The 26,486-nt window shown below is 41.7% G+C and overlaps 1 protein-coding gene across 3 annotated transcripts in view; it reads right to left on the bottom strand.

The window, feature by feature from the left end:
• LOC310836885 (THO complex subunit 2-like) overlaps nucleotides 1–26,486 on the bottom strand; it is a 63,452-nt gene that overhangs the window by 26,106 nt on the left and 10,860 nt on the right. For all 3 annotated transcript variants that reach the window (XR_014560297.1, XM_083722686.1, XM_083722685.1), the window contains exons 2-15: nucleotides 25,924–25,967; nucleotides 24,738–24,829; nucleotides 23,700–23,751; nucleotides 21,427–21,497; nucleotides 20,681–20,802; nucleotides 14,662–14,795; nucleotides 14,052–14,218; nucleotides 12,439–12,531; nucleotides 11,033–11,188; nucleotides 6,813–6,985; nucleotides 5,705–5,900; nucleotides 3,313–3,354; nucleotides 1,479–1,609; nucleotides 1,274–1,375 (exon numbers count right to left, since the gene is read on the bottom strand). Coding sequence is in view for 2 of the 3 variants with exons in the window: in XM_083722686.1 (XP_083578812.1) it covers nucleotides 1,274–1,375; nucleotides 1,479–1,609; nucleotides 3,313–3,354; nucleotides 5,705–5,900; nucleotides 6,813–6,985; nucleotides 11,033–11,188; nucleotides 12,439–12,531; nucleotides 14,052–14,218; nucleotides 14,662–14,795; nucleotides 20,681–20,802; nucleotides 21,427–21,497; nucleotides 23,700–23,751; nucleotides 24,738–24,829; nucleotides 25,924–25,967 (1,575 nt within the window). In the remaining variant the exon portion in view is untranslated. The remainder of the gene's footprint in view (nucleotides 1–1,273; nucleotides 1,376–1,478; nucleotides 1,610–3,312; nucleotides 3,355–5,704; nucleotides 5,901–6,812; nucleotides 6,986–11,032; nucleotides 11,189–12,438; nucleotides 12,532–14,051; nucleotides 14,219–14,661; nucleotides 14,796–20,680; nucleotides 20,803–21,426; nucleotides 21,498–23,699; nucleotides 23,752–24,737; nucleotides 24,830–25,923; nucleotides 25,968–26,486) is intronic.

The following is a 26,486-nucleotide window of genomic DNA, read 5'->3' as shown; positions in this document are numbered from 1 at the left end:
AGTTGAACGCATTATATATATATATATAATAATAATAATATTCAAAATAAGATAAAATAAATAAATAATAAAAAATAAAAAAAACTTTGTCGTCCCGCCTTTGCAAGCAGGCTGCATTGAAAGGAGGCATATACACTGGTCACTGTTTTGAAGGGGAGTGAAGAACACACACTCAAAAAAAGGTAACTTGTTAATGTAATGTTTATTTCTATGAGGAGGAGTAATTCTGAGGGGTCAAACACAGAAATAATAAAAAGTGTCAAAAAAGGTATTTTTATAATGATGAGGATGACATTGGACCCTCATTATTAATTATTATTTACATCAGGCACTGATTATGATTTATGGTACACTGGGGCCCTGATTAATTTTCTATGGCATTTTGGGCATTGATTATTGGGCATAGCAAGTCGCGGTTGCGTGGAATTTGTGCTTTGTGACCGTTTGAAGTGGGGGTTTTTTCTTGGGAGGCTGGGCGGCAGGAAGAGAGGGAGGCTTGTGGTAGCGTCAGGGCTTGTCTCTAGCAAAGTAAGTCCTCGCTATTTGGTCACATGCGCAGCATTCTCCTTGTGGGGGTTAGGTGGCATATATACAGCGTTATATTTGTTTTAAATGTTGCAATGTTTTTGCGGCTCCCAGTTGTTGTTTTTCTTCGGAAACGGGTCCAAGTGGCTCTTTTTGTCTTAAAGGTTGCAGACCCCTGAGCTAGTGTATAATCATTTTATTTAAGCTGGCATTATTTAAAATAGCACAGTCCCAACAGCTAAATTTTCTGACACACCTACTACTCCTATGGTAACCACCTGTACCCAGGGCCCTAGCCATCACATTTCCTTATGGGGTGGGATAATTACTCTCTTCATGGAGCAAGCTTCCATTCATGAAAAGGGAGCTGTGTTTGTGAAAGGACCCATTCCATGAATCATATTCTCCTTCTGTAAATGGAAACTTCTTCGTGTACAGTAATTTATCTAACCATCTAATGAAACTGATTTAATATTAAATTGTAGAAGTCTTGCAGGCTGCCCAGCTTTCTAAGTTAAGACAGTATTTTTTGTTAAATATAAATTACATTTTAGGAAGTTTCATTTAAACACGGTATTACTTGGTAATAGCAGGTAGCATTTCAATTCAATACTTAGGCTGCAATCCCAAGGATACTAATTGTGGGAGCCAGCTTCATGGAACCCAATGGGGCTCACTGCCCTGCTACAATTTGTTCTATAGTCACATCAACATTCCCCAGGAGAAAACAAGTTTCAACATAACTTACTTCATAATGTATTTGGCTCGGTCAATTGTCTGAGCTTTAACTCTCACCAGTAGTGGGTGACTATTGTATGTTTCATTCTTCCACTGCCCATAGAGGCGATACCTATAGGAGGTTCCAAGAAATCAAAATATGTATTTAATGCATCTCTTAGATAATTTGATGAAGAAATTCTGATGCCATATAGTTTTTACAGGTAATTACTCACCGATACTGGTATGGAAATGTTTTAAACATCCCCCAGAGTTCCTCAGACATGCATGCATTACAATCCATCAAAGAAAGAGAAGGAAGCAAAACCTGGTCGGTAATACTCAGCAAACAGCTGAATAATAACTCCTGAAGGAAAGGAAAGGAATTATCTTATTTGAAGGCAAAATCAAAGGGTAGACATTCTACAACTTTATGAAGCAAAGTCTATGGCTACTAGTTTTACATTTTAAAAAGGATTACCATATTTTTCGCCCTATAGGACGCACTTTTTCCCCTCCAAAAATGAAGGGGAAATGTGTACGTCCTATGGAGCGAATGCAGGCTTTTGCTGAAGCCTGGAGAGCGAGAGGGGTCATTGCGCACCGACCCCTCTTGCTCTCCAGGCTTCAGGAAGCTCTGCGCAACCCTTGGGAGACCGGCGCGACTTTGCGCCAGTCTCTCAAGGGTTGCGCAGAGCTTCCTGAAGCCTGGAGAGCAAGAGGGGTCGGTGCGCAACTCAAAGCCTGCATTCCCAGGGTTTGCGCAGCTCTGCACAACCCTAGGGAGCCCAGCGCGAAGTTGCGCCGGTCTCCCAAGGGTTGAGCAGAGCTGCCTGCATTCTGAAGCCTGGGGCACGCTGAAGAGTGCGCCCGAGCTTCGCACAGCTCTCCACAAGCCTGGGGAGTCCGGCGTAACTTCCCACCGGGCTCCCTAGGCTTGCGGATAGCAGGCTGTTCTGGGGGCTGGGGGAAGCTCGGGCTTCCCCCGCGCCAGCCCCGCGCCTGGGGGGGAAATAATTTTTTCTTCTTTATTTCCCCCCCCCCCAAAAAAAAACTAGGAGCGCCCTATGGGGCGAAAAATACGGTAAATTCTGTCAGTTTTCTGTTATATATTTTTGAATTTAAAAGACAACATGGCTTTAAAATATGACAATATACAGAAGCTGCTGTTGCAGTACATTTCTATGCCACCTTCCCAATAGACTTGTGAAGAAAACAAAACAGCAAAAATTAATGAAGTCACTGTGGCAACAGTGGGGTCCATCTGGTTTTATTTTTTAAAGACAGGTGTTAAGTGTCTACAGTCCCATTATTCCAAGGGAGAAGGTACACCACAGTCTTACTAGGCACTACTAAATCAGGACACATTTGTCCTAGTTGACCAATCACCTGCTTTTTCTATTCAGGCAACCGAGGTAGAAAAGCTGTATTTGGCAGCTATGACATGTGATGTACAATAGAAATAGACATTGGGGAAGGTGGGGGGGGGGAGGCAAGAAAGGTTGGTGCATATATAACATCCTCTCACATCCCCTCACCCTGTTGGTGAACTGCTCTAATAACACAAGCTCTGAAAACCTTCTGCACTGAAATGAATGGATATTGTATGTGAATATCTCAGTGCACATTTGAGGCCAGACAAGTGTTTGGGTCTTCAACAGTACACTTGAGCCCTGGAAACTAGAGAGGCTTTAGAAGAATTGTGCTTCTTGCATACTTTGAAATAGTAGTATGCCACACTTCAGGGTGAAGCCCATCTAAAGTATCTTACAACATTAAAAATGTTAATACAACAATTAAATTATTATTATTATTATTATTATTATTATTATTATTATTATAGAAACAAAGAAGTAAAACATATTCAAAGCTTTTGAAACCTTCCTTGCCCTTCCAAGACAGCTAGAGGGCAGGCTACAGGATCAACACTGAGTTGCAGCTTTTATTATAGCTGTTCCACCTTTAAGCCACATTACATAAACTATCCAGATATATGGTGGTCATTTCTGCCATACTTATAATCAAGATTGGAAGGGGAGGGAATCAAGAATACATTTTAAAACAGCTCACCATTTTCTCTTTTTCCTCTTGCTTGCCTGCATCTGCTTGGTGCTAAAAACAACAACGAACAATCAAATACTACTAAAATGCAATGGTTTCATATCAAAGACAACCTTGAGCAAGTCAGGTTATTCCCCCTTCCCAAGTGCAGGGATCAGCTGAGCTAGAGCAAGGTCTGCAAAATTGGATTCCTTGGTCCTCTGCTGCTGAAGAGAAAGTGGGGTACTGAATAAGGTGAATGCAAAGCTGAGTAGTAAGGAGCAGCTCTCTTTACTGCTGAACACAGGAGGGGAATGGTGCTGCTCCAGCCACAACTGTCTGTAGCAGCTCTCCGGAGCATGAACAACCACAAATGTCTGGACATTCTTGTAAGTATGCTTCCCTCCCTTTAGAAGCCAATAGCCAAGTTGGGGTTAATACTAAACCAGTTTAGAGTTACATGAATGGGCCTTGAGTTTGTGAATTCTCTCCTTCCCTCTGACAAAACAGCAAGAAAATTAGAAGAATCTCTTTTCTGTTTTCAACTAATCATTATAAATTAACCTATGGTTAATTAAGTAAGGTCTGCTGACACACACTAGGATCAAACTGTAATTTAAGACATGACTTTTTGTTGTTGTTAAATATATATATACAGTTTAAACTAACCAGATCCTGCAGTTTTGACATAACAAGCAAACTCTGATTAGTTTAATCCAGGAACAGATGCTTCCAATCTCCTTTTTGTGGAAGCGCACCAAAGGAGAGGTTCGTCTACTCTTAAATAATGGTTGGGCCAATGTGTGAACTGCAACCTTGCCACTTTGAACTGCGCTTAACTTGTTTGCTATTGAACACTTCAGATATTTTACCACTACTGGGGGGTGGGGGGTTGGAATCAAGTCTCAACAGTATGCTTGATGCTTTCTGCAAAATATATTGTGCCATGCAAGTGATATTTACAGAGACATTTGTCAAAAACTGCCAAGGATTTAGATTTGCAAGTGCTTATCCAAGTAGTTAACAGATGCTTAAAAACTTGCAAGTGTTAGAAGACATATTTTACTGTACTTTCCATGGAAACTATTGTGAATATTAACAAGGAACTACTGTTTAACAAGGAAATTACACAGGGCACTTTTCTGTAAGAAAAGGGTTAACATTTTCTCTCAGTGGATTGGCAACAGTACATTATTTGTACAAACAACTTCTTATAACATAATCCCAAAGAAATACTCCAAAATACAAATGGCATAAAAGCTTCATTTTGGTACCTGTTTACGTGTTTTTGTTTTTTTTTAGTGAGTCGGAAATAGCATTTTAAAACCATGGAAGTGTGCATTACTCACAATTTACAATTGAAAGGATGAAAATTAAAAAATGGGGTGGCAGGTTAGGGAAAGAATAAGTGTTACAAGACTTACAGACACCTTGTTAGCAAACTTCCTATATCCCAAACATCTACTAAAGTTCAATTTTTTTTAGAGCAGAGTTGCCAACATTATACATTAGCATTACTAGAGAAGAGCAGTGTGGGCCTCTGGTTTGTAAACTACCTTCTCCAAGCCCTTCTTTGCACATGGCAATTAAAAGCTTCCAGTCATTTTCTTTGTAGCAAATCATAATTTGCTATCCAAATCTGGAAGACCTGAACATGTATACATAGCTGCGCTTCAATTACCCAGGCCCTGGTATCCTCTCATTTGGATTACTTCAATATGTTGTATATGAGGCCGTCTTTAAAACAGTATAGAAACTTTAGCTCACAATCCTGCTACCATACTCTGAACTAACTAGGACTGGGCATTAAAAAACACATTATGCTGAAGTTTAGTCATTTCCAGCAGCTTCCATTCCATATCTGGGCCCAATCTGAAGTGCTTGCCTTTATCTTTCAGGATCTTTGGGGTTTGATGCAAGCAATGAAGGGCTCTAAAGGACTTCAGGGCAGTTCAAAATCACCTCTCACAGCATGTGTCAACTCAGATCCTGACATCTTCTCCAGAGAACTTTTTAAAATCCTGTTTTAAGTATTACTGTTTTACTCTACACATCTTGTTTTTTAGGCTGCATCTTCTATGCTACTATCACGTAATCTTTAGCTAGCTGTATTTTATCTTGTAAGTTTGCCAAGGAATCTTTCGTTATAAAATAGCTTATAAAGGCTGTAAGTAATTGTTTCTTATTTGTGTTTAATATGAAATATATTCTCCTATCGTTATTCAACTTTCAGAACGCTAACACCTTTCACTTTAAATAGGGACAAGATTAGGCCATCAACATTTTCCTTTTAAAATCTTTTCAGGAACTCTTTGATCTCCCACATATGCATGCTAATATGTACAAAGCTACAAAATATACTTCTGTAGGGCACAGAAACAGTTTTTGGGAAATTTTGTTCATTAACTATAAGGTTACCAACCTCTTTCATAAATGCTTTTCCAAGACGCACTACTTTTGCAAACAATATGGGGTCATGAGAGAGATGAGGGCCAAGGTAACAAAGCATGTTGATCACTTCTTTTCTTAAATCTTCAAAACTTTCTACTTGCTTGGGTGCTCTCTTGTTTTGCAAAGGAAGAATTGGTGTCCCTTTGGCACCTTTGGGTACTCCAACCCTGTAAATGAGAGCCAAGTTTTACAGTTAGGAGCAGTGGAAATTGCTGTTTACCGAGCCAGACCATTGGTCCATCTAGCTCAGTATTGCTTACACTGACTGGTAGCAGCTCTCCAGGGTGTCAGGCAGGGGATATTCAGAGATTCCAGTGATTGCACCTGGGTCCTTCTGCATGCAAAGTAGCTTTGGCCCTTCCACAGTTTATACAATGCACTTTAAACATATCAAAGTACTTTCTTCTACAGTTTCCATGAATTACTTGTAACTGCCACATCCATGCACTTGTCAGATTTCCTCCATATAATGCACAACCAACCCCCAAATAGAGGACCTGGTGAATATTAGGCAAAGGGATATGCATTCAGTTAACAACTTCTGCAAACGATTTCCATGTAGCACAAGAGGTGCAGGTATAGAATGAATTTTTTTAAAAAAATACACCAGACCAAGCAAAAATATTACAACAACAAAAAATCATACTGTGAAAAAGCTTTTCTGCCAAGACCTTTTCAGCAACACTGCTATGGTTGCCTACTAAGGGACAGTGTGGCTGAGCAGGATTTTTCTCTTTCTTTTGGATCTCTTTCCATCCACCTGCCCCTTTTATGGCTTTACACATTAGGAAAATAGAAAGTTTGAAACAAGGCCCTAACACAGACAATGCCTTCCTAGGTATTAGTACATTTGTTTTCATTTTAAGACTTGGCATCCCTAAACAACAAGCAGCCTCATTGGCCTCCTAGCTTTGGGCACCATGTGTGAGCTTTTAGAAAGTTCATAAACATTTCCTAACATCTCCGCAGATGAGTCAAAGGTTAAGAAGAGCTCATTTCAATCAATCACAGCCAGACCTATGCATGGTTAGCTTGTACAAATATTCTCAGTGCACATATCATCTATTCAATTTCTTTACCTTCGGTAGAGAGGTTCAATCATCACATGAAGAAGCTGACAAAGAGCAACAGCAATAGGTTTGTGCGAAGTTGCATAAAATGGAGGCATCTGATCCATAATGTTTTGTGCATGTTGCCAGTCACCAATTTTTAACATTGCTTCTAATAAGCCCAGTTTCTGGTTATCAGGTGGCTGAAAAGATAAGCAGGCATGCAAGTTTGTTTAGTGCAGAAAAACTTTTTATCCTCCCAAGAGGAAGAACTACCGTACCCATGCTTTCTATGTACACTTGCATCTCTTACATACATGATAACTGGGAGGAAATATTAGGGCTGTCACTTGTTTAAAGGAGATCATAGTTGATTAATAGCATATGAAAAAGTAATGAGTTTTAATCAATTAAAGCTGCAACCGGACTTCTAGCGAGACAAGATGGCGAGCATCACGGCCGCAAGGAGCTCCTAAGGACCGCCGGCACCAACTGCGCTGCCTAGCTGGTCCCCACACCGCCTCCACTGGGGGGGACAAGGGTGCCCGGCTTCACAGCTAGGGAAGCTGTGAGGAACCCACAGTCCCCCCCCCCCCGTGGCCTCGACCACGCAGGGACCAGGAGCACTCGGCTAAGGGGCCTGGAGGCCTCCGGCGTCAAGAAGAAAACAAATCAAAGAGCAACAAGGAGCCCCACCCACGTCGAGCACCAGCCTCTGAGCACCGCCTCTGAATATACAAACATATAGATATATGTATCTATATACATATATCTCCCCATCAATTCTCAATAGTGTGTGTGTATTCATTCATATTCTTGTCTTTTATCTCATGCTATGACTTGAGTCCACAATACACGATATTTTTTCTCTTCCTTTTCCTTCTTTTAATGACAATCCTGTTAGCCTTTATATTTTTAATTCTTCATGGTGTTTACATACGTGATGATGCATACGTAAACACCATGAAACCACACATTGCCTTCCTAAAAGAAGTATACAATCCACCCAAAGGAAGCAAACCCCTGAGCGAACACCGCTTCAGTCAACAATGGGTGGCACCTAACTCAGAAAAGGCCAGCGGAATAGGCATAATACTCAGTAGAGACCTAAATTGTAAAGCCAAAACCGTGCTAAAAGACAAAAAAAGGAAGATTGATTTTTCCTAAAGCGATATGTACTAGATGGCAAAACAAAAGCAACAATTGGCTCCATATATGTCCCAAACACAAAACAACTAGAGTTCATCCAGAAAACACTAAACCAATTCTTCTCCTTCTCCGAAGGAGAAGCAATCCCCCTGGGCAACCTTCCTCAGATGGAAACCCCAAACACTTACGGACTCCTACAAACTACTGGAAATGCTAAAAAACATATGCCTTTATTGACATCTAGGGAGAAAAGAACCCGAGAGACTCCAACCACACATTCCAGTCTGGATGCCACGGCACAATGTCCAGAATGGAGAGCATTCTGCTTACACAAGGCCTGATCCCCCTAGTAGAAACAACAAACATTGGTAACATTAATGTAACAAACATTGGTAACATGAATGTGGTCTAAACCTCCTTTTAAGTCCATATCAGCCAAAAGAAGGGAGCTCACTCAAACTCACCTACAGGTGATACTTAACACCACAGAAACTGGTACTGATACGCCCAGGCCTCACTTCCACATGTGGTGGGAATGCCCTAAAATCCAAGCTTTCAGGACAGCAGTCCTGCAAGAGGTATTCAAAATAACTAAACAGGTATTAGAACTCACCCCAGAACTGGCCCTACTGAACATCTTCCAAGATCATAATGACCACTCAGAGCTCATAATGACCACTCAGAGCTTATAACCCTCCTACTCTTAGCAGCCAGAAGCCTCATAGTCAGACACTGGAGGGACCTGTCAGGATTAAACACGAACCAATGATATCAAATTGTATGGGAAACGGCCTTACTAGAAAAGCTAACCAATAAGCTGAAACTGACATGGGGACAAATGACAAATAGAAAAGGATGCCTTCACCCCAGTATGGCTCCCCTTTATCACATACACAGCCCAACAAGACGACAAGAATCCACTGACAGCATACAAATCATTCTGGCATACCTGACCCAACACGTCCTTCCCCACTCACAAATGCAAACAAATCCCACTGCAGCCAACTACACCCTGCCCCCCAATACCTCTCACTACCAAGAAAATGTAATAAACGAATAGACAGAACCTACCCAGATGACGCTGACACAAAACTCCACAGGCACACTATACAAAAGAATATAAGCCTCCCCACTCCTCTTCTCCCCTCTCTTCTTCCCCAACCTTATACTGTACTCAAGACCAAGGTCTCATATGTAACTGATCTGTAAGAAAGACTGTAGAACTGTAGAACCTGAAAAAAGAGGCAAGGCATGTTCTTTTGTAAACCGAGAAAATCTTTAATAAAAATGTATTTTAAAAAAAAAAAAAGCTGCAGCCCTATGGCCACTGGGAGTATGTTTCAGACCTCCCTCTCCGAGTGTAGAGAGAAATTTGCCATCAGTGAAATCTGACCTTGTGAAGCTGCTCCCTGCTGTATGGAAACCTTCACATCCCTTGCTTTACCAACATCAGAGCTTTAACCTCAACAGAAGTATAAAGAAGGCTTGGCTGAGGGCAGACTGGAAAAATGACCCCTGATATGGCCACAAAATGGAGGAAACATACCAGCCCTGGAGCTGGCATATTTATTCTCCCCTCCCACTGTTTCCAATGGGAGCAATACTGCTAAAGGAAAAATCAAAACCTTGGAAAGAGGATAAATAATGCCACTTTGTTCCTGCTTTTGCTCTGCTGCCACAAACCCAGCAGTGTGTTTGGGGAAACTGGATTGTCCACCTTTGGTTCTTCCCGCCCTGCTTGTTGAATTGTTCTGTAATGCTGCGAACACCCGCACACTGGTTTTGAAGACTGTACAAAACTCTTTCCCTGCCCGCCCATCTATTCAGTATTGTCAACTATGTCTCACTGACAGCAGCTCTGTCTCAAGTCATTCCTTCCTCATTATCTGCTACCTGATCCTTTTAACTAGAAATTTGACATTTGTCATTCTGCATGCAAAATATATGCTACGCCACACAGTCTCTTTAGAAAGCATCTTCTTTTTTAAAAAAAGATGAATATAGAAAACAGATAAACAGATATAAATACAGTGGTGCCTCGCAAGACGAAATTAATTCGTTCCGCAAGTCTTTTCGTCTTGCGAGTTTTTCGTCTTGCGAAGCACGGTTTCCCATAGGAATGCATTGAAAATCAATCAATGCGTTCCTATGGAAACCGCCTTCAGACCAGGTCCGGGGACAGTCTGTCCCCCGACCTCTGCCGTCCCCCAGCATTTTAAAAGCCCCCAGGACAGCGGAGACTTCTCCGCTGTCCCGGGGCGATTTTAAAAAGCTGGCGGGAAACCTTCGCTGCCGCCCGCCAGCATTTTAAAATCGCCCCGGGACAGCAGAGGAATTCTCCGCTGTCCCGGGGCGATTTAAAAGCCCCGGGAAGGCAGGCAGGGGGGACAAAGACTTTTGCCCCCCGCCAGCCTTCAGAAGAGGTCCTGTCCCGGGGCGATTTAAAAATGCTCCCCGACGGCTTTTGAAGGCAGGCGGGGGGGGAGAAGAGGTCCAGGACCTCTTCTGAAGACGGACGGGGGGCAAAAGTCTTTGCTCCCCCCCGCCTGCCTTCAAAAGCCATCCGGGATAGCGGGAAGCGCTTCCCTGCTATCCCGGACTGCTTTTAAAATGCTGGCGGTGGGGAGCAAAGCCTTTCGGCCCCCGCCGGCCTTCCTGGACCTCTTCTGAAGGCCGGAGGGGGGGGACGGCTTTGCTCCCCACCGCTAGCATTTAAAAGAGGTCCCCGGAGATTTCCCTATGGAAGCAAGCCCATAGGGAAATTCGTTTTGCGAAGCGCCTCCAAAACGGAAAACCCTTTCGTCTAGCGGGTTTTTCGTCTTGCGAGACGTTCGTCTTGCGGGGCACCACTGTACTGAATTTGAACTGTTCATTCTAATCAGAGTTTGGGTTTAATGGACACACAGCTTAACAGATTTGTCCAAGAGCTGTGAATTAGTTACAAGTGCTTTTGTTTTTCAACAGCTGCATATCCCCCCCATCTCTCAGCAAAATAGATTTCTGTAACTGCAAAAAATGTGCTATTTAACTAAAGTTCTGCTGAACTGAGATGTCTGGATATCTGTGCTAGATTTACAACTCTAAATATCCTTAGAACTTACTTTTTCTGTTTTCTCCTCTTCCTTTTCCTTTTCCTTCTCTTTCTCTTCAGTCTTTTCGGAAGACAATACAACCACTGTGAGCTTCCTCACAATTAGTTTGGCTTCTCCAATTTCTCGTTTATGTTCTTCAATAATAGTGTTGTCTGCTGGAAGAAGCTAAAGAGACAATTTGGAGATTCTTATAAATAAAGGTGTTTTACTTAATTGTGAATAAAGATGCTTACTCTAATCCTCAGTAAAACTCCACAAAACAGATACTTGAAATACCGGAGCTGAAGATTACGAGATTGAGAACAAGTATTTTGTCTCTGGGCTACATCCTTACCCCTCCCCCCACATGTGCCCACTTTCAAATACATATATGGTTTATTAGTGTCAGTTCCTCATGATGTCCAAGCCAGAAACCAGTTAAAGCCAGGGTGGATAAAAATCAATGTTTTTTTAAAAATAATAATAATAATAATAATAATAATAATAATAATTTTTTATTTAAATGGGATTTTTTTTATTTAGGGTGAGGCGGGGCAGATTGATGCAGAAAAATTCAATCTCATTTTATGCAACAAAATGAGTCAAGTAATATTTTTTTGTTTTATGTATGGCATAACTAATCAATATTATAATAGCAATCAAAAGAACCATTAAAGTTAGAAGATAATGAGAATATAATGACTTGAGTAAAAAAAATGGGTTTTGTATCATTCTGCCCCACCTACGGGGCACTTTGATACACCGGATGGGGCACTTTGATAAAAAGCATAAATTATATGAGAATCATAATTATTTACAAAAAAATAATTAAAAAAACATTTTTTATTGTGAGAAATCATAATCAGCCTTACCATTTTTTACTTAAAACCTAAATTATGTAGCAAAACAAAGCATTTCACACTTATCATAGACTTTACGGCAGGTTTTCTTAACAAAACATCAAAACCTCACTTAATCTTTCCCCAAGACCCATCCATTTAAAAAAAAACTTTGGAAAAACTTAATAAGAACTCACATTAGGTAGTCAAAAAATAGTAATTTAAACAAAATGCTTATAAAAAATAAAATAATAACATTTAGCTTCTATTGCACATTATATCCACTGAAGTCAATAGAAAAAGTATAAAGAGATGATGTTTGAGATGTGCCCTTAGAGAAATTTGTTTTTCGCAACTGCAAAACAACATCCCTGAAATCAATGCTTGCCTTATCTTCTACAATGGGGAAGACAAACATACAAGATCCTAGTTTTCTCCTGAGATAAACTTACCATAAACAACTATATGAACAGTCCAGAATACAAATGTGCACAGAAATTAGCAATGAGATACTGTTGTTTTTTTGTAAGCCACAAGTAACAATCTCAATAAAAATAATTCATATGAGCAGTTTTCACTTCAAGAAAAATAACTTACATGGACATAAAGGTCTTCCAAATCTATCAGATTGCTTTGCAAAAGTACTGCAGCAACTCTATACAAAGAAACAGGTGTCTCTCCATTTGGCTCCTTAAAAAAAAAAAGGCTAGCTTTAGAAAGGCAGTTCAAAGTGTTACAGAACATTAGAGGGTCCTCCATTTTAATACAAAGGTAAAGAGGGCGAAGGTTTAACAGAGAAGGCATCTCCATGCAAGAACTTCCACAGTCATGCAATGAATCAGTTCTTATATTACCACTGCTTTTAAAAAAAAAGTCTAAGAGCTTAATCTTCTGACAGTTCAATTTTCCTTAATTTTCTGTAATAACTTCTATAATATGAAGTTTCTCTCAAATTAGCCTAGTGTGACTGCAAAAAACATAGATCCATTGGAGGGGGAATCACAAGAGGGGAAGAACAGAACAAAGAAGATTACGTTCACCTCTCCCTATACCCATGTTTTTCATCTCCTCCGTAGAGCCAGTTATGGCGACAGCTGCCCCTCTGCTTGAGCCAGAAACTGGCTTCAGAGGCAAAATGGTATTGTGACGGAGATAAGGATCAGCCATCACAGGGACTTGTCAGGCTCAGAAGATAAACAACTTTCACCACGGGAGAAAGATGAGCTCATCTCCCAAGTACAAAGCACTCAAATCCTAACAATGCCAACACTGGGGAGGGAGGAGTTTGCTTCATCTCCCTTTTGGCACTTCCAAACATATTCTGGGTTGGGGTGGGAATGTGATAAGAGAATGCACGGTATGATGTCCTCTGTGCCAATTTCACATGGTTTGATGTTTAAAACTCTCCAGCACTGATTTGCAATCTTAACGCAAAAACACTCCATTAAATATGTATTAAATTTATCTCAATGTACAAATTTTCAAAACATTTTATCCTAAAATAAGCATTTTTAAATTTATTTTTGTACTGTTTAAAGACAAGAACTGTATAAAACAATTTGAAGGAGTGGAAAACACAAAGGGTATTTATAAACTGATCTGCATAGTAGCTCATTAAGAAGCATGAACATTTAAGGCTATGAGGCTCATTAAAACCTTAAAAAGGTAAAGGGACCCCTGACCATTAGGTCCAGTCATGGCCGACTCTGGGGTTGCGGCGCTCATCTCGCGTTATTGGCCGAGGGAGCCGGCGTACAGCTTCCGGGTCATGTGGCCAGCATGACTAAGCCACTTCTGGCAAACCAGAGCAGTGCACAGAAACGCCATTTACCTTCCCGCAGGAGCGGTACCTATTTATCTACTTGCACTTTGACGTGCTTTCGAACTGCTAGGTTGGCAGAAGCAGGGACCGAGTAATGGGAGCTCACCCGTCAGGGGGATTCGAACCGCTGACCTTCTGATCGGCATGTCCTAGGCTCTGTGGCTTAACCCACAGCACCACCCGCGTCCCTATTAAAACCTTACGTCCAAGTAAACAAAATGTTACCCATGTTTACCTTTTCACAGTCAACTCAATGAGGCTTAAGTACAACTAACTGGATCCAACACAAAATTATTTCGACTAATGTTTCATATTAAGAAAATAAGCATCAGGTAACTGAAAAACACACTAATACCAATGAATTTTAGACTACTAACACCTGCATTACCTGATAAAACTTGAATTTGAATCCAAGGATATGGCAGAGTGTTTGAGGTTCACACATGTACATGTAAGATTCTATCAAAGGTACAAAGAATTCATCATACTCTGGCCTGCATTCATAGACTTCTAAAATAATATCCAACACTCTATTGGGATCAAGGTTGAAACACCCTACAAAAAAAGGAGATTTAAAAAGTTATCACTGCCTAAAGCAACTAAAACAACCCTTTTAGCTGTATCAGAAAATGTTTCTATCAATTCTAAACAGAAATTTATTAACTGTATTTCATAATTAGGCACACCAATATCAGTACATTTACAGGAATATGGAATTTGCCCTATGTATTTACAGGACTAGATATAAGAATTAAGGGTTGTTTCTGACTAACTTAAGTTACAGCGGGCCTATTCAGAGTATGACTTAGGTCAGATACCACACTTAGAAACTATAGAGACATGCCCAAAATTTCAGTTGGGCTGATTGTTCAAAACCAGGTAACATTCTTTTTGAGGGGGAGCAAGTGTTTATAAATTAAAATTAGCATTGGGTTAAATCCAAAACATATCATAGCTATTCAGGAAAAATGTCAAACATGCCAGTGTATTTGCCTTACCTATTAAAGATTTGATATTTTCTAAGATCAGTTCACTAGTGATATTGCCAGATAAATCTTGGCCCAGTTCAGCAATCAGTTTTGCATAACCTTCATTCTCTTCTCTTAATAAATTGAATTTCTGTTGTTTATAACTACAGAAAGAATAAAGAACAAAAATAACATGTTGACGTTTTTAAATTAAAGCAGTCCTTACAGTAATACTGAACTGATCATATCTGCATTTATTTCTCTAGGTTTTCATATTACGCTTCCATAGATGTGAAATTGAATTCAATTTAAGAACTCGTTTATACGGTCTATTTAACCCAGGTATGGAGAACCTTTGGCCCTTCAGATGTTTGCTGAACTACAACTCTCATCATCTCTGGCCCTTGGCATGCTTGCTAGGGCTGATGGGAGTTGTAGTTCAGCAACATCTGGAGGGCACAAGGTTCCCACTCCTGATTTAACTCTAGTGCGTACAAGCTACATGCTGATACAAGGTGCTTACAGTGAGGGGGAGGGGAGTATTTGATCCCCTGCTAAATTTGCCCATTTGCCCTCTGACGAAGAAATGACCAGTCCATAACTTTAATGGTAGGTTTACTGTAGATGTGAGAGACAGAACAACAACAGGAAAACCCCCAGAAGACACAAGTCAGAAATTGATGTGCATTAGAATGAGTGAAATAAGTATTTGATCCCCTATCAACCAGCCAGATGTCAGGCTACCTGGTATCTTCACTGTATGTAACAAGCTGAGATTAGAAGCACCTGCTGTAAGGGAGAGATCTTACCTGTAATCCCAGCTCATTTCAGTATCTGTACAAAAGACACCTGTCGACAGAAGCAATCAATCCAGCAGATTCCAAAGTAGCCACCATGACCAAGACCAAAGAGCTGCCCAAGGATGTCAGGGACAAGATTGTACACCTGCACAAGGCTGGACTGGGCTACAAGACTACAGTGGTACCTCGGGTTATATACGCTTCAGGTTACAGACTCCGCTAACCCAGAAATAGTACCTCGGGTTAATAATAATAATAATAATAATAATAATAATAATAATAATAATTTTTTATTTATACCCCGCCCTCCCCAGCCAAGGCTGGGCTCAGAGCGGCTTACAAGCAATAATAAAAACAAGATGAATGGTTACAACTTAAAAACAAAAATAAAATACATTAAAATAATGGAACATTAAAATATTAAAATGTAGCCTCATCGCAGGAGGAGAAGGAAAAGAAAGGGGGGGAAAAGAGAGAGAGAGGGAGGGAATCAAATTGGCTCCAAGCCAAAGGCCAGGCGGAACAACTCTGTCTTACAGGCCCTGCGGAAAGAAATCAGATCCTGCAGGGCCCTGGTCTCATGAGGCAGAGCGTTCCACCAGGCCGGAGCCAGAGTTGAAAAGGCCCTGGCTCTGGTTGAAGCCAATCTAACTTCTTTAGGGCCTGGGACCACTAGGGTGTTGCTATTTATGGACCTTGAGGCTCTCCGTGGGGCATACCAGGAGAGGCGGTCCCGGAGGTACGAGGGTCCTAGGCCGTGAAGGGCTTTAAAGGTCAAAAGCAGCACCTTAAATCTGACCCTGTACTCCACCGGGAGCCAGTGCAGCTTGAAAAGCACTGGGTGAATATGCTCCCATGGCAGAGACCCCGTGAGGAGCCTCGCTGCAGCATTCTGTACCCGCTGGAGTTTCTGGGACAGCTTCAAGGGCAGCCCCGCATAGAGCAAATTACAGTAGTCAAGCCTGGAGATGACCGTCGCATGGATCACTGTGGCCAGGTCGGGGCGGGAAAGGTAAGGGACCAATTGCTTGATGCAGCGAAGGTGGAAAAATGTCGCCTTGGCTGTTGCTGTAACTTGCGCCTCCATGGAAAGGGAGGCATCAAGGATTAAACCCAAACTCTTAACGGAAGGCAATGGCACTAATTGGGCCCCCGCAAGAGAAGGGAGTTGGTCCCTCATCCCCATGCCATCCCGACCTAGCCATAGGACCTCTGTCTTCGAAGGATTTAGTTTCAATCGGCTCCCACGAAACCATCCAGCCACAGCTTCCAAGCATCTGGTCAGTTTGTTCGGGGCCGAGTCAGTGTGGCCATCCATCAGCAGATAGAGCTGAGTGTCATCAGCATATTGGTGACAGCCCAGCCCAAAGCTCCGGATAATCTGGGCAAGGGGGCGCATAAAGATGTTAAAAAGCATCGGGGAGAGAATTGCGCCCTGCGGCACTCCACACACCAAGGAGTGGCGCGACGACATTTCCCTCCCTAGTGCCACCCTCTGTCCCCGACTAGAGATAAAAGAGCACAACCAGTTACGGGCTATGCCCTGTATCCCCACGTCTGCAAGGCGGTGGTCCAGAAGATCATGATCGGCCATGTCAAAGGCTGCTGACAAATCTAAAAGGATCAGCAGTCCTGACCCGCCTCGATCCAGTTGTCTACGGAGATCATCTGTTAGGGCAACCAGAGCCGTCTCCGTCCCAAAACCAGGACGGAAACCAGACTGAAATGGATCTAATGCCGATGTTTCCTCCAGAAACCTACCAAGCTGTTCAGCAACTGCTCTCTCAATTACCTTACCCAGGTATGGAAGATTTGAAACTGGGCGGTAATTGGATAGGTCTAAGGGATCTAATGAAGTTTTTTTAAGAGTGGACATACCACTGCTTCCTTCAATTCCCCTGGGAATGTCCCTGTGTCAAGGGACAAATTGATAATTTCAACCAGGGGGGTCCGCACAACATCTGGACACTCCCTAATCAGCCAAGACGGGCACGGATCAAGGAGGCAGGTGGTGGGCCTACCAACTTGGAGGAATCTATCCACATCAGTAGGGAGTATCTGATCGAAATGGTCCAACACTGGACCTGAAGTCAGTCGAGGGGCCTCCAGTTCAGCCACTGTATCTAAATTGGCAGGGAGGTCACGGCGGAGCAACAGGACTTTCTCCGCAAAAAAACTCGCGAATGCCTCACAGCTGTGGGTCGAATTTGTGCTTAAATTTGGTTGTCCTCCTAAGGACGTTATTGACCTAATTATTTTAAAAAGTTGTGCCGGGTGAGAGCTAGCGGATGCAATGGAAGCTGCAAAGTAAGATTTCTTAGCAGCTTTCATAGCCATCTCATAGGCTTTCATAAGCGTCCTATAAGATGTTCTTGAGGCTCCGTCACGAGTCCGTCGCCATACTCGCTCTAGCCGTCTGAGATCCCGCTTCATTTTCCGGAGCTCCTCAGTAAACCAATGGGCCCGGTTTCGACGGGGTCGCAGAGGGCGCTTACGCGCGATCTCATCAATGGCTGCCAAGAGCCGGCTATACCAGTCCTCAACAAGGTCATCTAATGAGTCGCCAGGAGGAGCAGGGTCCGCAAGGCTTGTTGGAATCTATCGGAATCCATCAGTTTTTACGGACGAGCCCAAATAGGTTCGCCACTTAAGAACTTTGCTTTAGGATGAGAACAGAAATCGTGCAGCAGCGGCACGGCAGCAGCGGGAGGCCCCATTAGCTAAATTGGTGCTTCAGGTTAAGAACAGTTTCAGGTTAAGAACGGACCTCCAGAATGAATTAAGTTCTTAACCCGAGGTACCACTGTATTGCCAAGCAGCTTGGTGAGAAGGTGACAACAGTTGGTGCAATAATTCACAAATGGAAGAAACACAAAATAACTGTCAACCTCCCTCGGTCTGGGGCTCCATGCAAGATCTCATCTCGTGGAGTTGCAATGATCAGGAGAACGGTGATGAAGCAGCCCAGAACTACACAAGGGGAACTTGTCAATGATCTCAGGGCAGTTGGGACCATAGTCACCATGAAAACAGTTGGTAACACACTACGCCGTGAGGGACTGATATCTTGCAGAGCCTACAAGGTCCCCTTGCTCAAGACAGCACATGTACATGCCCGTCTGCAGTTTGCCAATGCACATTTGAATGACCCAGAGGAGAACATTGGTCAGATGAGACCAAAATTGAGCTCTTTGGCATCAACTCAACTCGCCGTGTTTGGAGGAGGAGGAATGCTGCCTATGGCCCCAAGAACAACATCCCCACCATCAGACATGGAGAGGGACATATTATGCTTTGGGGGTGTTTTTCTGCTAAGGGGACAGGACACCTTCACTGCATCAAAGGGACGATGGACAGGACCATGTATCATCAAATCTTGGGTGAGCACCTCCGTCCCTCAGTCAGGGCACTGAAAATGGGTCGAGGATGGGTATTCCAGCATGACAATGACCCAAAACACATGGCCAAGGCAACAAAGGAGTGGCTCAAGAAGCACATTAAGGTCCTTGAGTGGCCTAGCCAGTCTCCAGACCTTAATCCCAGACCTTAATCCCAATCTGTGGAGGGAGCTGAAGGTTCGAGTAGCTACACATCAGCCTCGAAATCTTACTGACTTGGAGAGGATCTGCAAAGAGGAGTGGGACAAAATACCTCCTGAAATGTGTGCAAACCTGGTGGCCACCTACAAGAAACGTCTGGCCTCTGAAATTGCCAACAAGGGTTTTGCCACCAAGTACTAAGTTATCTTTTGCAAAGTGATCAAATACTTATTTCACTCATTATAATGCACATCAATCTCTGACTTTTGTCTTCTGGGTTTCGGGTGGTTTTCCTGTTGTTAATTCTGTCTCTCACAGCTACAATAAACCTACCATTAAAATTATGGACTGGTCATTTCTTCATCAGAGGGCAAACGGGCAAATTTAGCAGGGGATCAAATACTTTTCCCCCTCACTGTACATACCTGGAACTCATTGAAAATACTGTATGCAGATAGAAGTTGCAAACTGCTTCTTCCAGCTGCATTATTTTGCATCTATTAAATGCTTATACTGTATAGAGAGGTTCACCAGTCTTCAAGTAGTGGCTTTCTGTGTGGTGTCTGTGGGAGAGTGCAAAGCACTGGGGTGTGTGTGTGTGTGTGTAACATCATACACAAAACTTTGGATCAAAATCTTTTGTCATCTTTGACATGTATGTATCTCATGACTGTAGGAATACCTTGCCCTGTTTCAAAAATAAGTTTCACTTTTAATTTTGTAATTAATGTTAAATGGTTCTCTGTTTGTAATATTGTACATGGGCACCAGGTTTTTGCACTGCAAGATCAGGAAATTAAGTTCTTCAAATATCTGAAAATTTCAGATATTTCATCTTGAGCATGATATACTATTGTATGTGTCTCTCTGGCTGCATTTTAGCCAAATACTTGAAGCATTTAGGCTAATAGCCTTTCTCAGCAGCCACATTCAGCATGCTGGGCTAAAGCTACAAGTTGATGCATGGAGCTTAACATTGTATTTCATTGTTGTTGTTATATTATTGTTACATTATTATTATATGCAGTGAAACAAAACATGGAGGAGCAGCAGACTTCATGTCTGAACCAGGGTTTGTTTCTCTCCAACAAACTACAGTGGTGCCTCGCAAGACGAAATTAATTCGTTCCGCAAGTCTTTTCGTCTTGCGAATTTTTCGTCTTGCGAAGCACGGTTTCCCATAGGAATGCATTGAAAATCAATCAATGCATTCCTATGGAAACCGCCTTCAGACCAGGTCCGGGGACAGTCTGTCCAGGACCTCTTCTGAAGGCCGGCGGGGGGCAAAAGTCTTTGCTCCCCCCCGCCTGCCTTCAAAAGCCATCCGGGATAGCGGGAAGCGCTTCCCTGCTATCCCGGACTGCTTTTAAAATGCTGGCGGTGGGGAGCAAAGCCTTTCGGCCCCCGCCGGCCTTCCTGGACCTCTTCTGAAGGCCGGAGGGGGGGGGAACGGCTTTGCTCCCGACCGCTAGCATTTAAAAGAGGTCCCCGGAGATTTCCCTATGGGCTTTCTTCTTGCGAAGCAAGCCCATAGGGAAATTCGTTTTGCGAAGCGCCTCCAAAACGGAAAACCCTTTCGTCTAGCGGGTTTTTCGTCTTGCGAGGCGTTCGTCTTACGGGGCACCACTGTATATTCAGGAAGAAACCACAAATACAATTTTGGATTGCTGCTGAGACATACACTCAATTGGAACTTAGTTTTGTACTTACAAAAGTTTTGTCTTGATTTTCACAGATTTCTGATTAAACTGCTGAGACTGCTTGATGAGCCCTAATGATTCTAATGTTTCTGGGTCCAGACGTTCTTTTAGTATAGTATCTGAAACCAAGTACTGAGTGGAAAAAGAGACAATAGACATTATCTACTGCAGCATCTGACCTTTGGTTATCTTACAATGAAAACAAAAATAATTCAAATTAAAGACATGAAGATTCAGGCTGGTGAAAAATCTGTACATGCAGCTGTACTGCTTCAGGCTGTGCTCATGCGACTGAACGTTTCTTGGTACAATAAAGCCTTCCTAGCAAGAAAATGGGAGGCGTTTTCTAATCTAGATTTCTCTCTATAACATGGTACTTCTGAGAGAGAGAGAGACGACAGAGAGAAACATTCAGTCACTTGGAACCCCACTTACAACCTAAAGAGGCACAGCTCAGACACAGGTTTAGCAGTGAACTGAGAACTAAGCCTAAGTCTCAAGGGGGGAAATTCTATATTTCACGTGTGCAGAACTGTATATATTCCACAAGAGGGCAGCAAAATAAACTGGAGACTAACTCATCTTTTCACAAATGGCCTGTCTCATATAAATGCATCAAATCTGGATAACGAAAATGTAGCTAAAATGTAGGGGTCAGCAATCTAATTATACCTTGCATAGAAATTTTAACATCGCCACCTAAAACTCAACATTTTCCTTTTTTTAAAGCAAAAAATATACAGAAGCATAACTTACCAAACATGCTGACACCAACTGCATGAACTGATCCCTCTTGCTTTTTTCTTCTAAGCAACTAGTTTCAATGTCTTAAAAAACACAGGAGAGGAAGTGGCATAACGTATCAACAATATTTGCCTGATTTCTGAATCTTCTGTTCTGTGATTTTTCATTTCAGAAAATATCGTGAAAATACACCTATCAAAAAACTACCCCAGAATTCAGTGTTTCCGGAGTAGTTGTTTGATAGGTATAGTTGGCTCATAGGAATAGTTGACTATTCCAGTAATAAGGATTGATATTAGAGGTTTATTATTAAATATAAAATTATCTCATTCCCCAAGCTTAAATTAGAATGCTATTTCCTGTAGTTTTATTTTAAATAAAGCCCAGAATTACTTAATACAGTCATACCTCGGATTGCGAACGTAATCCATGAGGGAGGCATGTTCGCAACCCGCAGCACCTCGCCTGCGCACACAACGCAATTTGGCGCTTCTGCGCATGCGCAAAGCATGCTTTAGTGCTTTTGTGCATGCGCGAGAGCCGAAACCCAGAAGTAACCTGTTTCGGTACTTCCGGGTTCGGCGTGGTCCGTAACCCAAAAATGCGCAACCCACAGCATTCACAACCCGATGTATGACTGTAGTGCAATCTTGTGCATGCTTCTTGAGAAGAAAACATCACTGCATTCAATAAGGCTGTCCTATGTAAGTGTGCACAGGTTTGCCAACTGCAGTCTAATGATACTAACACTCTTGTCTATTCACAGATCTAATCACAATTGTGACCAAATCACAAATCTAATCATTATTTAGCTCAGGCCTTGATAAGAGTAATAATTTCAGACATGATTTACAATCCGCCTACATCTAGATTTGTATCATATTTTCTCTCTCCTGCAATGTTTTAACACAACTAGCAAACATCTATGCCTATAAAGAGACTCTATCAGCAGTTAAAACAAAAACTGCCAAGGTTGCAAAAGTCTAGGACTATTTTATTTCTCATACACATGCCTTCCTTTTAATATTTTTTTTAGTTTTTTTCTCCTTTTTCATATTTCTAATCAGAATCATTTTTTTGTAAGCAACAGTTAATAAATTAGATTAAATTTGAAAATAGGAATAGGAAACTATTTCCCATGAACTTGCTTTGAAAACCTTTAAGGCATCAAAATTGTAAATAATAATGGCACCAAACTTAGAATATAACTAATTTCATTTATTTAAAGCATGATTACTCAGATATAAAATACAATGTGTTCATTGCTGAATAATAACCAAGCTTTAGAAATCACTAAGATAGAATGGTCCAAGATAGTCACATTAAACCTCAACAATTGTTTGGTCAGTGGATCATCATCCTCTAATTTTATAGTAGCTAGGAATTTATGCTTTTGGATAGGCAATTTATTCTATTAGCATAAGCATATACAGTACTCAGATGTTGCTGCAGAAACTTGCTTTACATGTACAATGGTACCTCTGGTTACAAATGCTTCAGGTTATAAACTCTGCTAACCCAGAAGTAGCTGCTCCTGGTTGCAAACTTTGCCCCAGGATGTGAATGGAAATAACACGCCGGAGGCGCACGCACAGTGGGAGGCCCCATTAGAAAAACCGCGCCTCGGGATAAGAATGGCTTCAGCTTAAGAACAAACCTCCGGAACGAAGTAAGTTCATAACCAGAGGTACCACTGTACAAGCAACAATGTAAGCTAACATATGTGATTTTTGGACTGCTTTTCTGTGCAAAATACCTATCTAAGCATAATGCATGGGTAGCAAATTTCAATATCTGCTAAACCAAATTAAAGTAGCGTGTTTTAAGAAACTAGTTAAAAAACAGTTTGAGCAACAAAAAAACGTGCGACAAACACAACAATGTAAAGTTGTCCTGTTCAAATTTCCAGCCAGACCTGTTCTCTTTTAGGACACTTTGATTTTGCATCTCTCCCCTACTGCCCTCTCACTCATCAATAGACATGCAGTGTTCCATAATCACTGATCATACTCGGTCCTCATTGGACTTGTGTGGGTGAGTTCTCCCCACCCCACCCCGTTTACTATACTCCCGCAAACCTTGAAGTTTCTCCAAGCATAATGATAGTCCCTCTTGCATCTGAATACTCCTGTTTTGGCTACACAGTCATCAGCACTAAGCACCTGAGCTTGCTATTAGAAGAAGTGATTATTTCAAGAGAAGTTAACCTCATCCCTTCATGGTGACCTGGGTGCTACATACTAAATGTGACAGTGCTTCTGCAGGTAAAGGAGGGGTGGACTTACCTAAAATACAAAATACATCGGCCAGAATGGAAGGCATGTCATCACGAAATTCCTATTAAAAGAAAAGAGTTTGATGAGTACAGTAAATATGTTTTAACTGTATACATCACAGTGTCTCCCCAACAGCTAAGGAAAACAGATACAACTGTTAAGTCTCACATGTTTTTGGGTTTTATCCAAAGAGCAATGGCAAACTGCCTCTGCAGTATAATCCAGAGGTCATCAGCTATAAGCTATTATAAAACACAGACTATTTAAGAACAGTGACTACAGCAGTCCCAAGAAACACCATTTAAAGCACAAGGTGAAATCCCCTTCACCCTCAAACTCAAATGTAGGGCATGAAACTGGTTAAATTATATTTTCTGAAATCCCACTGATTTCAGTGGAGAAGGTAAGTATGAACAAGTGTTCATCCCACAGACATCAGTAGCACTTAAACATGGGCTGAATTAGCTTGGCTCAGCTCTGCCCTTAGTAGTTTTACACCGGGGTCAGCAAACTTTTTTTGGAGGGGGCTGGTTCACCATCCCCCAGACTTTGTGGCGGACCAGACCGTACACATGCGGCAGAGGGGGTCTCTCTCTCTTCCCCTCTCTCCCCCAGCCCCTCCCCTCCCCCTGCCTACCATCGGCGCTGCGTTATCCCAACTGCAGCTCCTGTGCCTGCCCTTGCGAGAGGTGGGCGGTGGCGGGACCAGCAGCAAGAAAGGGCTCCTTTCGGGCCGCTCGTCCCTCCACCGCCCGCCTCACTCGAGTATAAGCCGAGGGGGGCTTTTTCAGCATAAAAATATACTTATACTCGAGTATATACGGTAAGTAGTATAATTACATCAAAATGAATCAGAAACAGATTTTGTTATTAGTAGACAGCCTGACATTCAAAACTCCTACTTAGAACATTCTGGCACAAGGAAAAGAATTGTGGCAGAAAACCATTCTCAAACTTGTTCAGTTTCATTTGGAAATTTAAAACAGCGTTTAACTAAGAAGGCTAAGCAAGAAGTTTTGGTAACAGGTACCACAAAAATATACTTACTATTACATCATTAAAAACACTGGAAGCTTGATCGTGTTTTAGGTTTCCCTTGACAACATGGTATGCAAGCTCATATAAAGCCTGCTGGATACCTGCAAGACATTTGCGGGGGGGGGAGAGTTGCACAGAATTATGTAATTTTAAACTCTGATGAGGGTATTTTATAGCATTCCTATACAATAATTTCACAGAATTCATTTTATTTCCAATTATGTTCTAATTATGGCTGAACATTACCAAGATAGATTTCAATTCAATTATTTTTTGCCAAAACCTGTTTTTTGCCAAAAATGATTTCAAGGCAGGTTTTTGATAAAAGGTGAAAAAAGTATAATATATAGGTATAAGGGCAGTGTGCTGTTGCACAGTTCCTATAAGTTTCAAGAAGGCTTGCAAAAGGAAATGTTTCAAGCGACTGTGCAAGAGCTCTGATCCAAAAGGAAAATTTTATCTATTACACACTCAATGATCTCTTTTCAAGTTTATCACAGTTACTATTGCAACAAGAAAACATCGCTTAAACCAAAAAGTGCAAAGAACTGATCTGCTCAGTACTAATGGTTAAGTTTAATTTAACTCATTTTGAACCTTTTGTACCATTCCTTCATCCTCAAGACACTTCTGGAGGAGTGAAGGAAGCTCCTCACACTTATTAGCTGTATCCTACTTCCTTCTACCATAGGCAGAAGAAAATTAAGTAGGCATACCTCAGGTTTATTTGAATATAAAGTCTCTTCTACAGAATAGAACCCACAGCACTACTGAGTACCTCCTGAGTAAATTATAGGGACAAAGTATTGCCCCAGCATCCCCTGTTTTATTCATGATAAAGTTTGTCCTTTTAACAGTGATCACTATCTCAGTATCACTGTCCTTTTAACAGTGATCACTATCTCAGACAGTACAAGGGCTGGCATACAACTATTGGGACTGTATATATTTTCTCCTTTGAATAAACTTTCCCATGCATATGTTAAAATGTTTTTAAGATGTTCATTTGAAAAGTAGTTAGCTATGTCGTGTGGAATGGCTGCTATACAAAAATCATGTTTAAAACTAGTTTGAAGGCACACAACTGGTTTTGAAAGTTTCTAGATCCTGACTTCTATAAATAGCTATCCTAGTTAATGTGTAAGATTAATTTCATTATTTTTTAATAAAAAAAGCCTTAAATGTATTTACTTACCTCTGAAAGTTACATTTTCAGACAGATTACGGCAAAGCTGCAAGCTAAAAACAAATGAAATGGATTTTTTTAAGCATCTTAGTTCCCAGAAAGTTCGCCTACTGAAAATTTATTATTTTGATTGTGGGGTAGAATATTCAAAATTTTGTAACTCAGTAATACATTATACTGAAAATTGATGCTAAAGACAGGATAACGGATAAACAAGTACAGCAATACCTTGGTCCTATAACCCATCCACCGAGGCAGCAACTCCAATCAGTGATGGAGGGGAGTTTTCAACCTGGCCCTCCTCCACACCCGCTTGAATTCTTGCTCTTGAGGAAGCCAGCCTTTTCCCACTTTTGGCTGGCAGAGATAGAAGATGCCCTGCTTCTCCCACTGCTAACTTATTGACAGCCCATCTGGGCTCAACCTACCAGGGGAGTGGGGACTATATAAAGCCCAGGGCTGATACCAAATGGGAGTCATCCCCTTGGGGAGAGCAACCTCATGGGGAGAGCAAGGGCAAGGGCTACCTGCTTAACATCATCCTAATTGTTTTTACTGTTTTGCTTTTGGAG

This window comes from Podarcis gaigeae, assembly GCF_964106915.1.
Source record: "Podarcis gaigeae genome assembly, chromosome: Z".
Taxonomy (NCBI): Eukaryota; Metazoa; Chordata; class Lepidosauria; order Squamata; family Lacertidae; genus Podarcis; species Podarcis gaigeae.
The sequence above is the reverse complement of the archived record's forward strand: the minus strand, read 5'-3'. Positions and strand labels throughout refer to the sequence as shown.